This window comes from Olea europaea, chromosome 13 (genome assembly GCF_002742605.1).
Source record: "Olea europaea var. sylvestris chromosome 13, O_europaea_v1, whole genome shotgun sequence".
Classification (NCBI taxonomy): Eukaryota; Viridiplantae; Streptophyta; class Magnoliopsida; order Lamiales; family Oleaceae; genus Olea; species Olea europaea.
In genome coordinates this window covers 16,759,789-16,775,949 of record NC_036249.1, presented here as the reverse complement: position 1 = coordinate 16,775,949, position 16,161 = coordinate 16,759,789, and the positions used below count along the sequence as shown (strand labels likewise).

Genomic DNA, 16,161 nt, shown 5'->3' with positions numbered 1-16,161 from the left:
ATTAACTCCATAGCAATAAACATTGGAGTTGCTTCAATTTCTGAGAGTTTTGGCAGTTTTTGAAAACTCAAAGGTCAGTTGGAGAAAGTAAAAAATTGCAAAACGTGGACACTCCAAACGGGCCAATTTTTGCTCTGTTCGATCCGATATTCGTGTACGCATGTCACGTCTGCATACAAGTTCGAGGTCCGAAGAAAATTTCGGTCCATGTTTTGCACCCCTCTCTGTGCGCACACGTGGAGAGAGCCTTTATGTTACACATGATTACACCCTTCCAATGTACAACCATATTTAAAGTGGTTCTTGCTTTCATATCTTTTCTATGTGAGACAAACTCGGATCAACTTTGATCTTCCAAATTGGACCAATGAATCCCACCGAAAAGTGTGCTAAAAGCGAGCCATTTACTCATATTTTCCAACACCCCTAAATCCCACCACGGATTATTTATCTTGAAGCTTATTTAGGATGAAAATTACCCGATATCAAACCAAAAAAATTAGATAGAAACACATCAAGAATATTGAAAGTGTAAAAGTATATGAAACTAGGATTTTTTATTTTATTTGTAAACTCGAGTTATCGAATAAAGTCGGCTATAGAAGACACAAAGGACGAGAAAGCTCAATGGATTGAAAAGTGAAAACACCAATTATAATTGGAAAAGTTTCTTTACATAAAGGATGGAGAAATGAAAGTAAATGATTTTGTTTTCTTGTTAATCCATGATTATACATCTTTTTTCGTCCAGAAAATACCCGATCAGGGTCGTAGTGATGAATGAAAGAAAGGGTTTATGAGAGATTGGATCTAATTGTACGAAGAATGCTTGATAAAAATAACTGACTTCCTGACCTTCTTAATTGGTATTGTTCATCTGGGCATCTTTCTTTCAAGAAAAATCTTTCTTCTTCCTTGAGCACTTCATACGTTTCTAATACGAGATGCCAAGACGATTTCAGTTAAAACATATTAGATTTTATGAAACTTTTAGCTCAAGTGGTCCTTTCTTATCAACACTTGAAATTATTACTACCCCATTTAAAAAATAAAAATAAAAATACTAGGATATTACGAATTCACCCCACAATTGATTCGGCGTTGTCAACTTCATGTCCTCTCCTTGTGGAAACACACGCACATGAAGTACCAATTCATATCCATCAGTGTCATTTCCTAGTGTAATCTTGAGTTTCGAAGAAATTATGGCGTTTGAGGTGATCAAAAATGAAGAAAAATGCCCATTCAAGAATTCTTGTTTTGGGTGGATGATTATAATGCTTCTCCTGCTCTGCAATCGGGGTAGGCCCCAAGAATTTTGATACTCTAAGCGACCAAGTTTTATGAGGCCTTAGTTAAACATAATTATTTTACAAACATAGCAACTCCCAACAAGACTTATGAAAAAAAATGTCATTTTCACCAATTATTATTATTATCAAAATCTACTTGCTCATACATACAATTATTCTAAATTTACAATAAATTTTATAGTCTCCATATATGCATTCAAAAGTAATTACTTAATTTTGATTCATTCATGAATTTGAGTAGTCTTGGAGGACAATTCTTATTAAAGCTAAGGTTCCTCCAGCTTGGAGAGTATGAGATTTCAATTTAAATGGTATATAAGACATCTATGGATTGTCAAATTCAATAATAAAATGTTATCCTAACACAACTTGAAACTAATAAAGTTTCATTCTACTCTCAAATTCAAACAAGTAGAAAAATTACAGTTGGTAGAAAATTTTACGGTAGTAAATAAATCCACAATATGGTAGGCATGTGTGTGAACAATTGCTGTTTTGCTTTGGACTTCACTTTCTTTACATTCTGTTTATAGCTAAACACTTGGAACTTTCATGGATGCACAATTGCACATTATTTATGTTTGAGAAAGCGTGAATTCAGTAAATATAGATATACAAGGTCTAAATTATATGCTAACAGAAGCTCAATCTGAGCAGGAAAACTAAGAAAAATAAGTTGCAGTTCATATTGTTACAATTGTTAAAATTTTAGTTGTTCAAAATTATTAAAAAAAAAAAAAAAATAAAAAAAATTTTGGGCTTAACCATGCGGCCACACGGGTTAAGCCCATGCCGCATGAGGCCCTCCTGAAACTGGGAGGGCCACTTGCACTATAACCATGCGACCGCACGGTTATAGCCCATGCGGTCGCATGGTTATACAAAGTGTTCGTTAGAGATTCGTTTTTTACCGATTTTCTTTTGAATTTGGTGCATTTTCAACATAATTTTGCACCATTTCGTGGGAACCTTTCAAAGCCTATAAATAGGTGTTCCAATTGCAAAGAAAAACACTCTTGAGAAAATTAAGAAATCCACCACAAGATTATTCTCCCAAATTATCACATAATCAATCCTATATCTATTTTTACTTGTTCTTTGTGAAAGATACACTTTGCTTTTGGTGTTCTTCACACAAACGCTTGTTTAATCCTACAAACTATTTGCCGGAACTCCTCAAAAGCATTGGAAAGGGGGCAAATAACGTTTGAGGATAGCGTTATCATTTTCGTGTTCTAGCCGCATGAGGCCCTCCTGAAACTGGGAGGGCCACTTGCACTATAACTATGCGACCGCACGGTTATAGCCCATGCGGTCGCATGGTTATACAAAGTGTTCGTTAGAGATTCGTTTTTTACCAGTTTTCTTTTGAATTTGGTGCATTTTCAACATAATTTTGCACCATTTCGTGGGAACCTTTCAAAGCCTATAAATAGGTGTTCCAATTGCAAAGAAAAACACTCTTGAGAAAATTAAGAAATCCACCACAAGATTATTCTCCCAAATTATCACATAATCAATCCTATATCTATTTTTACTTGTTCTTTGTGAAAGATACACTTTGCTTTTGGTGTTCTTCACACAAACGCTTGTTTAATCCTACAAACTATTTGCCGGAACTCCTCAAAAGCATTGGAAAGGGGGCAAATAACGTTTGAGGATAGCGTTATCATTTTCGTGTTCTAGCCTCTAATTATATCTATATTATTTTATTACCAATTTTCTTCTCTTCATTGCTTTAAATTTCCAACAACAATCTCCATAAGAATTACAGGTTAGTGTCTTAATGATAATTTAAAACAAATTGAAACCAACAATTATTAAATAAAGGTACCTCATTCCTCACCACCTGTGTCCGTGTTCCCGAAGGCACCCCTCTCTTTCAAGAGGATTCACGGCATGTCAAGCCATAACTACTAAAGAAATATCAAATTCAAAATTCGAAGATCTAATACTCTATTATGCAAAGATCTATTGCAATGGTATCACTAATCTCCACTAGAACGATAAATTGATGATTGAGCATGCTTTTCATTTAATTTTCTCCCAAAAGTTTAATCTGCAAAATATTAAAAACAGAAATATTATAAACTAATTTTAGTTCCATAAATTGCATAAGTTAACATTCTGAATAACTATAAATTGAACAAGGGAATGGAAGAAAGAGAAAACGAACCTTCAATTGTAATCATCATTTCTGCAAATTGAATGAACTATTTATTATTATTAAAAATGGATGCTCACCAACGGAATTGATAATCTAAATTCAATCTCTGCCCTTTTCATCTTGTTCCCAATCTTGATCATGGAAACGTTCATATTCTTGGCCTTTTCACAGTCTCAACTGCCGCCTCAACCACCATTTCCATCTGAATATGTATTTGTTAATCATAATCCAAGGATTGTAGATTATGGAGGATTAAACTGTAAAGATTCAAAGATGAATTATCCAAGATGCAACTAGAAAGGGACTTGAGCTCAATAAGAGAAATTTAGGGTCCAAAGTGATAGGGAAGCAAACTTGTACTCGTGATCGCATGTCATAAGCCCACGCATCTCAAGTAAGGGACCTTCATTTTTAGCAAGCACAAAACCTTGCTTGTGTGATCCCAGACATATAGGCAATGCGATCACTTAGGCATATACAACAAAATTTATTTCGTTTCCTATTTTGATTCAACCTCTATTTGAAAAAAATAAATAAATAAAAGGATCGTTCGTAATTCATTTAAGAGAGAAGTTTTAGAGATACAAAACACGTACTTTTCACATAAATTACATACAATTATTTGGAGTATGAAAAACAAGAAAAAGATTCAAGAGGATTATCCGAGAAGTATTGAAGAGATTCCAGACTTAAAGACTATCTTCCACATTCTTTCTATGCTTTAATTCCGGGTATGGACTATCAATCTAATTTGTGTTTTTGTAACCACACAATGTTTGGGTAGTTTTATAGACGTTAGATAAGGATTAACCTTGTATTATAAAATTTTAGTGTTAGTTTCAAGATTTTGGTTTTGAATGGTTGTTAGGATTTTAATGCATTTTCAATTACTTAGTTAATAATTGAATTGATTTATGATTTGCTTTGATATTCGAAAGAATGAATATAAATTATAACACATCGTAACAATATTGTAAAGTTCGTTCGGAGATAAAAATATACTGCTAATTCTTTGCAGGATCTTATGAATGTCTATGTGTTTCAACATATCTTCATGTACTTGCAACATCCTTCATAGAATATGGGGCAATCATATATTAAGGATAAATTAAATTCTATTTGAAAGAGATTGTTAAATAAATTAGGAATATTGATCTTTAAATCCAAATAACCATGTCAAAATTATGAGAAATTGATATCGAAAAGAAAGAATATAAGGGTATTCGAAGTCCTAGTGCTTTTTCGTTAATCAATTCCATAAACGCTTCTTTGTAGGTCAATAGGTTTATGCTTAGTTGTCGATTTAATTAGTCATAATCAAAATCACGGTTTTTTTCCCTATTAGTTTATAGTTACTATTAATTGGAATCTAATTAAATATTTAGTCCTCATGGGAATAATACTTTACTCACACTTTATTATTTGACTATGATACTGCACACTTGCAAAATTATAGCAAATTAAACTCGACCAGGCACAAGAGGTCTTTTGTGTACCATGGAATTGCTTGACTTGAACTTAGACTTGACGGATGGTTGCATGTTGTATGCTGGATTCACAAATAGTGCAATTGTACGACATAATTGACTAATTTTTACATATAGCTATTGTTTGAACCATATTATTTTCATAAAAATGCATTTTTGAATAATGTATTGATAGGAAATGTGAGGTTAAAAAATAAGGAAAATTTTTGAATTTACATGTAATATTATTTTATTGAAAAATGTGTAGTTAAAATGATGTTAAATCACTGTTGAAAAATGTATTATTTTTCAAAGAAAGTGGCTCAAATAGGGTCATAATAAATTTAAGTTGTTTTTAGACTACAAACTTGTAGAACAAGCCTATAGGTGGTGAATAACTTGGCACTATATTTTTATCCGCACACCTTGTAGACCTTGAGTTTACTTATTATATTCATTCATCATTTACACATTTCTTAAAATCTTAGAATGACATCTAATAAAAACCTTGCAAAACATGATCTAATTACACTCCTCGGTTGCAAATGTGGTTCATGAATAATATGATATTTCAAATATTTGATCTAATGAGGGTATAAATTAATGACCTTACATATCTTAATATTTGCAACAAAAACAAAAGAATGGGAAATGGATGGAAATTCTTTTTGGTTGGTGGAAAATGAAAAATATATATTATTCACGATTAAAAAAAAAATGTTCATCAAGGCATGTGAAACGTGTAAGTTTTCACTTTTGCAGAAATGTCCACACTGTTGGGCGACCCTCGTATCATCTACAATTAAAGTAGAATACTATCATGCGTCCGAGATTTCAAGTACTGTGGTGACATGTGCGGAAAATGCAAGGCCATTGGGTAACTTAGCTACTATGAGAAATTTTCAGAACACTTCAGAAGCTGAGCTTCCATACTGCGAAGAATAGCCATCCTAAAGACTCTCCCCACCCAACTTCTTCATCTTGCATTTTCGCTGATCAAGACTGTGTCAACCATCAATCGAAATATTACCAAAGTTCACTATTAGGTGGCATGATTTTCTCATATAGTAATGCTATTAAGCACCATTAGTATTTAACATCAGTCTACGTGACAATACTTGTGTTATTAAAATATAGATTCAATTAAATAGAGGGATTTATGACTCGTTTATAAGAATTTATAATATCATGATGCCTAGACTGGTGCTGACATCACTGGTGCTAAATAATATTATTTTTTCTCATAACATTGTGTTTCTCTCGATGAGCTATTAATTGGGAAAGACTTGATATTATAATTTGTTTTTAAGACATCTTTCATTTGCATAACAAATGTGGTAGTTGTAACTTTAGTTATGGATAAGATTATAGCATTATGGATTCAGAGCACTATATATTAATATGTTTGTGTGATTTATTTATTCTGCGAAGTCTGATCTCTAAATTTGTAGCAAGCAAAAAATCCTTCGAGTGACTACTTGGCAAAATCACTAAAAACGAAAACATTATAATAATGTCTCCCCCTCAAGGGTTTCATTGATCGCTGCATTCCATGTGTGATATCATGATACGACCACTTCGATGCAGGAAAAACAAATCAACGTTTGAAATAATAGGCAACCTAAGTACTTCTTTCGTTTTATTGCAATATTAATCTTTTCAAAACTCTTTATGCTGAGTATTACATCTCATATCATCTTTATTTTCAATTGAAATCCTGTCATAGATATTTCTTCAGTTATTCTTGTTGGATGTCAGGGTTCTTTCTTTTCAATAGCTATCAAAAATTGTTAAATTTCTTGTCGAGTATAAATTTATGTGGATTATAACCAATAGTTTGATCAATCCATTGATTGTCAACTTTTGAATGTTAGCTGCTAATGTTTCTTGCTATTGTTTGATTTTCTTAGCATTGAGTTGCGATTTTGTTGATACCCCGACACTTGAATTTATGGAAGAGAAAACCTTTGATGTCTGAATGTTAAAGATGGTCTTGACAATATCTAAAAATGATGATTCGTTTGTTCAGCTCTCCATTTTTTCGTAAGCTTACAAGTTGCAAAATTAGGAAATTCAATGGAAGAATAATGCTCTCTATTGTGCAAGATTTCAACAGATATGATAGAATCCTAGAATAAGGAAGACCAGGATGCCTATGTCAAACTTTATTTGACATTTCAGACTCATTACAAAGTAATCATTGTACAGAGAAAGAACGTAAGCTGCGCGGAATCGATAGTGCAGAGAAAAGTGACATTCTTGTTTAGGCAGGCTTTTTCACTGTCAACTATCATGACATTTGATCCTGCACAACTACAACCACCATTAGTAAAATGTCCATCTCAATTTTGGTCTACAAGCTAGCCAACAGTTACTAAGCACTTGTTTGACTTCCATTAAACTAAAACTCCTTATTTCTCATACTTATTTTCAACTTCACATTTAAACAATAAAGTATTCCGTACATAAACTCAAAATATTTTCTTACTTTTTTAACCACACTTTCTCCTAAAAATAACAATTCAAAACATCATTTTTCTCCAATTTCCCTTTATAATGGCCATTGAATAAGGGCTAAATTCATAGAGAGATTAGGTGACACAAGAATATCCTTTATGTTGGATGATACATCACCAACTGCCACAATGGGTAGAGCACTGCCATTGGTTGTATCATGTTCGGATATGCAAGGAGCTACAATATTTTCTTATATTACTTAAGCTATGGAGAGAATTATTCATATGATTAGAATCACCTAAATCTAAGTTTTAAGAACTAGTGCCTTGAAACCAAATGCTAAAAATGCACTCAGAATCATTTCTTGCACTGCTTCTCAGAGAAGGTATTGGAGTTTGTAAAGAAACGACAGAAGTTGCAGTATCCACAGTAGGAATAGCAGGCTGTAAATTAAGAAGTAGAAATAGTTACAAATTTTTTAAGGACAATGAGGGACAATATGGCCATATTTCTTACAACTATAGCACTATGTGGTGCTCATATCCCGACCCTTCCCCTTGTCATGAGCAGCAAAGGCAACTGACACAGTATTAGAAGAAACATATGCCTGCTACATAATATTTTGAATATTGAGATGTTGTTCCTCATGCAAGAATATCCAAAACATGGATGATGCATCCAAATTTGGAACAAGATCTCTATTTATTAGAGAGGCTCAAATAGATTTGCAATTTCATCATAAATTTATCTCTTTAGCTGGTTTTGTATACATATTCTACTGCTGCCAATCCTGTTGCCAATCCTTCTGCAAAGGCCTTGGCTGTAATGAGGTCTAAATAATCACCCCACAAAGTAAATTTCAAAGAGTTAAAACCTCGAAAGAGAAGTTTTATAATTTTCTACAAACTTGCTTGTGTTTTCCCTTTTTGTCATCTATATATACATGTATAGTATTTCTCCTTACAAGGAAATTATGAAATACACAATCCCTATAAATCAGCTATTCTCAATAGAAAGATAATTTTCAAAGATAAATATAATGTCCTAAATTATCTCCGTTAACATCCATCCTCAAATCGATGTTGGGAAGCCAACTAGGAACAAGTTGCTTTTCGAACCCCTACCTATACCCCCTCCCATTCGTCCTCGACGCACTATACACCGTCCTGCTCATCTTGCTGATTACCTTTGTCCTACTTTACCATCGACTTCATATGTTACGGCTTCTACCGCTCCTATTGAATCTTCAAGTACAGCTCATCCCATTTCACATGTTGTCTCATATCGTGATCTTTCTCCTAATCATATTGCTTTTCTATCTGCTTTATCACAATCTTCTGATCCTAATCGATACTCTCAAGCTGTTAGACATTCCCAATGGCATGATGCTATGCAAGTTGAGATTCGGGCACTTGAATCTAATAATACTTGGCTACTTACACCTCTTCTTCCACACAAAAAACCCATTGGTTGTAAATAGGTCTTGAAAACTAAACTCAATGCAGATGGTTCCATTGAAAGGTACAAAGCTCAGTTGGTGGCCAAGGGTTACACTCAGGTTGAGGGCCTTGATTATCATGATACCTTTGCTCCTGTAGCCAAACTTGTCACTGTGTGTTGTGTTTTGGCAATTGCAGCATCCCATAATTGGTATCTCCATCAACTTGATGTCAATAATGCATTTCTTCATAGAGATTTGAAAGATGAGGTCTACATGACCCTTCTCCCGGGTATGGTTGAGAGGGAGAGACTCGTGTTTGTTGTCTCCTTAAATCTCTATATGGTCTCAAACAGGCTTCTTGTAATTGGTATTCGAAACTATCCTCTGTGTTGTTGTTAGCTGGTTTCATTCAATCTACAGCTGATCACTCACCTTTTGCTAGAACTATTGGCTCTTCCTTCACTGTTGTTCTAGTTTATGTTGATGACATCTTGGTTGCAGGTAATGACCTCCCTGTCATCACTTCTCTCAAATCATCACTTAATGACAGGTTCAAGATCAAGGATTTGGGCACTGTGAAATACTTTCTTGGCCTTGAAATCGCCCAATCATTGCATGGCATCTTCATTAATCAGAGAAAGTACACCCTTGATATTCTTGCTGACTCTGGTAACTAAGGTTCCCGCCCTGCATCTTTCTCGATGGATCAAAATTTGAAGCTTTCTCCAGATGATGGCACTCTACTTTCTAACCCCAGTTCTTACCGACGGTATCTCACAATCACTCACCCAGACATCTTCTTTTCTGTCCATACATTGAGCCAATTCATGCAAAATCCTCGGGATTCAAATCAACAGGCTGCACTTCATGTTCTACGTTATCTAAAAGGATCTCCAGGTCATGGACTTTATTTATCTTGCCAAGTGTGAACTTAAGCTCTCTGCATACTTTGACTCCGATTGGGCTAGTTGTCCCACTACTCGTCGATCCACTACTGGTTTTTTTGTCACCCCAGACTGTTGGTTGAGTATCGTGCTATGGCAATGGCTATATGTGAACTTGTTTGGCTCAAATCACTTTTGCTTGATCTTGTTGTTCTCCACCCACAGCGTATATTGCTCTATCGTGATAATGAGGCTGCTTTACACATCATCTGCAATTCTATTTTTCATGAGCACACCAAACATATTGAAATTGATTGCCATTTTTGTGCACGAGAAATATCTATTTGGGCTTATCCTACCTTCACATGTCCCTACGAGGCTTCAACTGGCTGATATCTTTACTAAAGCCCTTGGGAAGGACCTCTTTCATCATTTCACTCGCAAGTTGGGCATTATAGACCTTCATGCTCCAACTTGAGTGGGAGTATTAACCATAATTATAGGAATTATAAAAGATGATTTCCTTAATCAAATATTTTGTCTTAGATTATTTTCCTTCCACATATAGTAGGATGTGCTTGTAATATATTCACCAATGTACCGCGTATTCAATCAATGAATTATTTCATTCCATATGAAAATTAACAAACAAGGAACCTCGAACCAATACTTTTTACTGGATAAAACTTGATCCATCTTAAGGTACAAGGTTGAGAAACTAAACTGAACTGACCAAAGATTAGTGTATATATCATTTGAAAATACAAGTCTTTGGCAATAGCTTTTACAAGCTGAAAACAATGGTGAATGAATGTTATTTCGCCACACTTCTGCTTGCTCCAACTGAGTTTCACTATGTATCTATATGAAAAATGAAGAGAATAAAGTAGTATGTGCATAAAGAATGAAATGAATGCAATTGAACTTAGCCTCAGCCAAAAGCTTGGGGGGGGGGGGGGTTAAAGTTTTCATGTATCTTCTGCAAAAACTTTGAATACATAATCGCGAAAACGCCTCGAGTATTGTTTCGGATCAACTGCTGATATTGAGTTGGGATCATATTGAATGGACTTGTATGCATGCTCGAGTTTCTTTGTAATGTCATAGTCTTGAAGAATGTCTATTATGCCGAAAAACATCACTACGTCATAGTACTCTCCAGTTGGTTCTCCTACTAATTCACAGTCATTCGTTCTTTCTACTCTTTCTACTCTTCCAGGCATGTTGATTCCCAAACTTATGCTAGCCCACCTGTAAACATGAAATTTTTTTACGGAACATTTGTGGAAGACAAAAACTTTTTGGAGAAAATGTTCGAAGAAGTTTCGATATGAGAACCAAGTGCATGTGTAGTGCACAGCAGTAGATAGGACTGACAGCATCAAATAAGAAAAAGAAGCTAAAATCTTGTTTGTACTACTGTTCAGTCCCAATAGTACTGCTTACCAAAGATATTTTAAGTATCTTACCCTGCAGGGTCTAAAAGCAACCGATCCACATCTGCTAGGGAGAGGCGCGGAACTGAATCAGTTTCCAAGCTACCATTATCTGCAGCAAAAGAAGAAATTATAGTTTCTTGGCTTTCGAAAGGCCTGAATTATGATCAAGATAGTCCGCCAAGATTCCAATTTTAAGACTTGAAGATGTTTATTCAAGTAATTTAAGTACAAATTCTATGAGGACAGGCTTGCATTTCTTATTATTACCAACTTGGAGTAATACCTCAAATAGTTAAAGTTAATAATTAATCTAACTTCAGCCTCCTATTGAAGTTTCCTCCTGAGTACTAAAGATGAAAGGAATATCTAAAAAGCTTTGTCTATTGTGAACGAGTAATTACCAACTGGTGTAAGAACCCCAGATGGAGTATGTTCATCATTTGTTGATTCTCTAAAGTGAAGACCAACTAGCATACTATAATCCATAATCCTCTCCTGTTCGAGGAAATCACAGTCCCTATCAACTTGCCTGAAGAAATTAACAAGTGTCATCAATTTTTTTTAAACATTGAAATGGAATCTGAAAACACTAGAAAATGGAGATGGAAGCGGAATTTTACCTTCGAAATTCTTGAAACCATGTCTTTTGAAGTCGGAAAAGGAAGTTGAGATCAAGATCCTTCAGAGTTGTAGTTGCATCAATCTCTGATTCAGGCTTATCAGTCAATCGGCCAAAAGTGGATCCTTTCAAATCATATCGTTTGTGGATCATATAATCGGAACAGAAGAGGTTTCCCATGATGATGAAACGAACCTAAATAATCAATCATATTAATCTTGTACTGACAATTATGTTACATGAAACCTCAGTTCTATTCGTACCTTTTTTTGAGCAGGTCCATTCAGCTTGACACAATGCAAGCCATAGTATTTTGTCACTAGAGTGTTCTCAAAAGCACGAACGTGATTATAATAAGCATTCAACATCCTTAAAAGCACCTAACCATGAAATGGAAACATGAGAAGAATGTTATATTTCAGTATTCTTACAAATATTTAACTATCAGGAATTGAAATCTTACTTTTACTTCTGCCTTCTTCATTGTCTTTATCATATAACGATCATCGTTGGTTAAGTAAAAGAAACTTCCACTTTTTCCAGGGGAGGAAAGTTCTCGTAGTGCATCATTCCCACATATGGATAACATGTAATCTGCTGGATCAACCTTGAACAACATTCTTAAAGACCTGAAAATATCATGATTGATAAACTAGGACTTTTCTTGTGGTTTGAATTTAGAAATACAAGAACTCTGTTTGGATTCATTCAGAAGTCGAATCCCATGTTAAGTTGTAGTAAAGAAATTCATGATCTGCATGTGGTACAAGGGCTAACCTGAATACTTTGGGGCAATAATCTTTCCATCTGAATTCACAGGATTGGTGAGGGGGAGTATGTTTGGATCCCTCAGAGGGAAATTTTGTCCAATACTTTTCCTTTGGGTCGAAAGCTGAAGGCTTCAGATCGAGTGAAGGACATGGACCAGGTCTTCCAACTGAATGCCTGTGGATTACGAGGCTATGTTAGTGATGAGAATCAGGGTCGAAATATAAGTACAAATACAACATAGAACAACTCGAATACTTTTCTGACTATTATATCATCTCCTTTTATGTCAGAAAATTTGGCAAAAAAATCTCTCCCATAAAAAATTAAGATCAAACAATCAAATATTGAAGCTAAAGTGGAACATAGAGACATGTATTGTTACCTAATTCCTAGCTGCAAATTGAGCATAAGATCATAATTCCTATGCCCTTTACATATTGTATCCCCTTGTCTTTTCACCACTTTAGGTATCCTAAGAGGGCTGCCTCGAGTACTTAAACTGTCAGGTTGTAAACCTGCCAACACATCGTCCCCTTCATTTCCTGCCATCCTTATCCTTTCTATGGCTCCGGCACAACTAGGAGAGGGCACAGCACCATCTGATAAACGCATTCTACCTAATTCCCTATCTACCCCTGTGTCTATTCTACCATCAACCGACATTCTTCTTGGCCTTACACTTGAATCTGAGCCCTTGGATGACCTCCAAACTGCAAGCTTCTTTTGTGAGGGCCATATCGGAACTTTCTCATTTGGACAAATTATGCAATCCTTCAAATCATTGTTGAAAACTTCCTGAGGATTCCATTCAAGATTTTCTTCTAATAAGGATCCAGATGGGTAATAAGTCCCATTCTGTTCAGTAGGATCCTTGCTCCAATTTCCCACATAGAAACTCCCATCTGCCCATTTATATGTTCCATTCCCTTTGGGAAATCCATCTTCCCAATTCCCATCGAAAATGTTCCCATTAGTCCAACACATTTTCCCTTTCCCACAAATCGTTCCATTTTTCCATTCCCCGGTGTAACAATTCCCATTCTTCCATTGATACATTCCCTGCCCTTCCTGCAACCCACGACTCCATTCACCATCGTAACTATCACCATTAGCATATTCCTTAACACCATGGCCATGCTTTAAATTCATCACCCAATAACCTCTATATGTATCTCCACTAGGCCCTGTATACGTACCTTCTCCATCCATGAATCCACTCTTGAAATTGCCTTCATACGACGCCCCAGAAGGCCAACTAAATGTACCTTCTCCCATAGTTTTGCCTCTAAACCATTGTCCTACATACATACATCCATCTGTCCACCAATATTTTCCATGTCCATGTGGAAAATTATCGGCCCAATAGCCCGTGTAGTAATCACCATTGGGAAGAAATCTCTCTGCATGATACACTTCATCGCTTCCATGCACTTGTTCTTCTTGATCTTCATTTTCTTCCTCAGCATTTCCTATTATATTCGCCCCCCCAAAAATCGTTGTGGCCCTTTTCTTGGCTGCAGCGTGCGTTATACGTACAGTGGCCTCCCAAGCCTTCATGGCTAGACAAAATTCGCCCTGTTCTTCACAAAATTAATCTCCTTTTGCCCTTTTCTTAGACAGTATGCATCACACTTCTGCTCAGATTTCAACCTTTTCATCACGTAAGAAAACTATGCAGAACATGAATGTTTCTTTCATGGAAATCTCAGACATTGATCAGCCATGCATAAAACCAGGCTAAGGTAGGAAAACAAAAGAAAACATTGCTGGTTTCTCTCTCCTCCCTATTGAAAGCAACTTTAGCCAATCAAAAGAACTTAAACCCAAAAAACGAAAAAAGAAAAAAAAGACCAAATTTTAGTCCATTTCTCAATTTCTAAGTTTGGGTTATGGTAATGGGATAGGAAATCCACAAACAGTCCTATGATAATGGTGGACTTTGGACATATGTTGAGAATGTAATGGTCAACGTGAGAATGAGAGTCTTTAACTGTACTTTGTTTAGACAGCAAGTATTATAGAAATTTCATGCAATGTAAGGGAGACTTTTTCTTCAACCACATAACATTTTGAGGCCCTCCGACATTTGGCGAGGTAACTGGATTTAGGGCTATCCATTTGCTATATTTATACATATATGTGTACGTTTTTGTCTTTCTATCTATATTATATATCAGGCATATTTTCATTTTTAACAAGCCAATGGGTTTCTCGAACAATTTCTTCAATACGGAGAATTTTTATTATTTATTTATTTAACCCGAGTTGTCTCGAGCATCATCATTAAATACTGATTTCACAATGAATTAATTTATTGATATATTTAAATAATGGGAAAAAATATATGTTTATTTATATACGTCATTTGAATTAAATTTGCTCAAATATAGAGGGCTTTTTTTTTTCTTTTTAAAGTCAAAAATGCATTTTGGAATAGTAATTTGATGGAAAATATGTGGTTAGAAAATAAGAAAAAGTTTTGAGTTTGATTGTAATATTATTTTATTGAAAAATATGTGTTAGAAAATAAGAGATAGAAACATATTTTTTTGAAAATAATGAGAACAAACAAGAGCAAGAGCATAGAGAAGTAATAGAGAAGTAAGCGCCACTCCTCAGGCTTTGTTGGACGACATTCGGACACCTGAGTCACAAAAAAATAAAAATAAAAAAGGGTAATAGAGAAGTGAGTGTAAGGTATATGTTTGATCGTGTTAAAATGTTTTTTTGGAGAATGTAAGTTTAACACACATTATAAAATAAGAAATTAAAAAATGCAATATTTAATTTACATTTATACTATCAGTTAAACTGTCATGAGGTATTAAGCTTTCTATTAATAATTCTTGAATCTTTTTAAAAAATAGGGAAAAATTGCCTTCCTTTATGGGCAAGTGGCCAATCCATCTGATTACGCCGAAAGATTAACATGGTAATTATAACACAGCTTTGAGGTGTTGATTCCACAGGGAGATGATTTAACTACTTACAGGATTCAACAATTTAGGGTTTTTGTAAATTGTGTGAAAATAATTTATTGATTGGGATGAAATTTAAATATCAATGGATGAATTCAGTGAAGCATCGGAATTCCCTCATTTGGATTGGATCAATCACACATTCTTTTTACTCAATTAGAGATTTTTATCTCAATTCTCTAATCGGAAGATATAGCATTAAACACCAATTTAATTCGATAGTAATTCTGAAGTCTAGGCTTCCTATAACACATTCCCATGTTTACTTATTGGAATAAGATTCAAGAAGCAACCATATACATCAAGCATAAGATAGTAATGAATCACACAAACAAAAATAATTGTAATAGAAATTGAAACTCAAACAAATATTTCAATTGTTCAATGAAAACAGCGTGACTAAATCCATGAAAAACTTAATAAAAGTTAAGTCAATCTCAAAAAAAACTTATGAAAAGAAAATCTAAACCCTAAAATTGTTCAACAATGAAAATCACATTACATGAGTAAATGGACATTGAAATCTCCAAATCCAATTGAGTTCTTTCGTAGTTTCACCGATATCTTTAGTTCTCCATTTAATTCTTTGTGTAAAACCTGAGAAAATAGGTATGGAGGTGTCTCCT

The 16,161-nt window shown here is 34.7% G+C and overlaps 1 protein-coding gene across 1 annotated transcript; it reads right to left on the bottom strand.

Annotated features, from left to right (window-relative positions):
* Positions 1-10,446: 10,446 nt before the first annotated feature.
* LOC111408236 (phosphatidylinositol 4-phosphate 5-kinase 5-like) lies at positions 10,447-14,320 on the bottom strand. The gene is made up of 8 exons (XM_023038027.1): positions 12,940-14,320; positions 12,564-12,731; positions 12,250-12,415; positions 12,050-12,166; positions 11,788-11,981; positions 11,569-11,696; positions 11,198-11,276; positions 10,447-10,979 (listed from the first exon to the last, which is right to left on the bottom strand). The coding sequence occupies exons 1-8, from the start codon at positions 14,112-14,114 to the stop codon at positions 10,697-10,699; spliced, it is 2,310 nt and encodes a 769-aa protein (XP_022893795.1). The 5' UTR covers positions 14,115-14,320; the 3' UTR covers positions 10,447-10,696.
* Positions 14,321-16,161: the final 1,841 nt, after the last annotated feature.

What these genes read in the sequence shown, in the direction of transcription:
- LOC111408236 (XM_023038027.1), bottom strand. Translation starts at nt 14,114, where the DNA reads ATGAAGGCTTGGGAGGCCACTGTACGTATAACGCACGCTGCAGCCAAG. An exon ending in TATTGCCCCAAAGTATTCAG is followed by an intron (nt 12,416 to 12,563) that starts GTTAGCCCTTGT and finishes TGATATTTTCAG; the next exon opens with GTCTTTAAGAATGTTGTTCA. An exon ending in ATGGACCTGCTCAAAAAAAG is followed by an intron (nt 11,982 to 12,049) that starts GTACGAATAGAA and finishes TTGATTATTTAG; the next exon opens with GTTCGTTTCATCATCATGGG.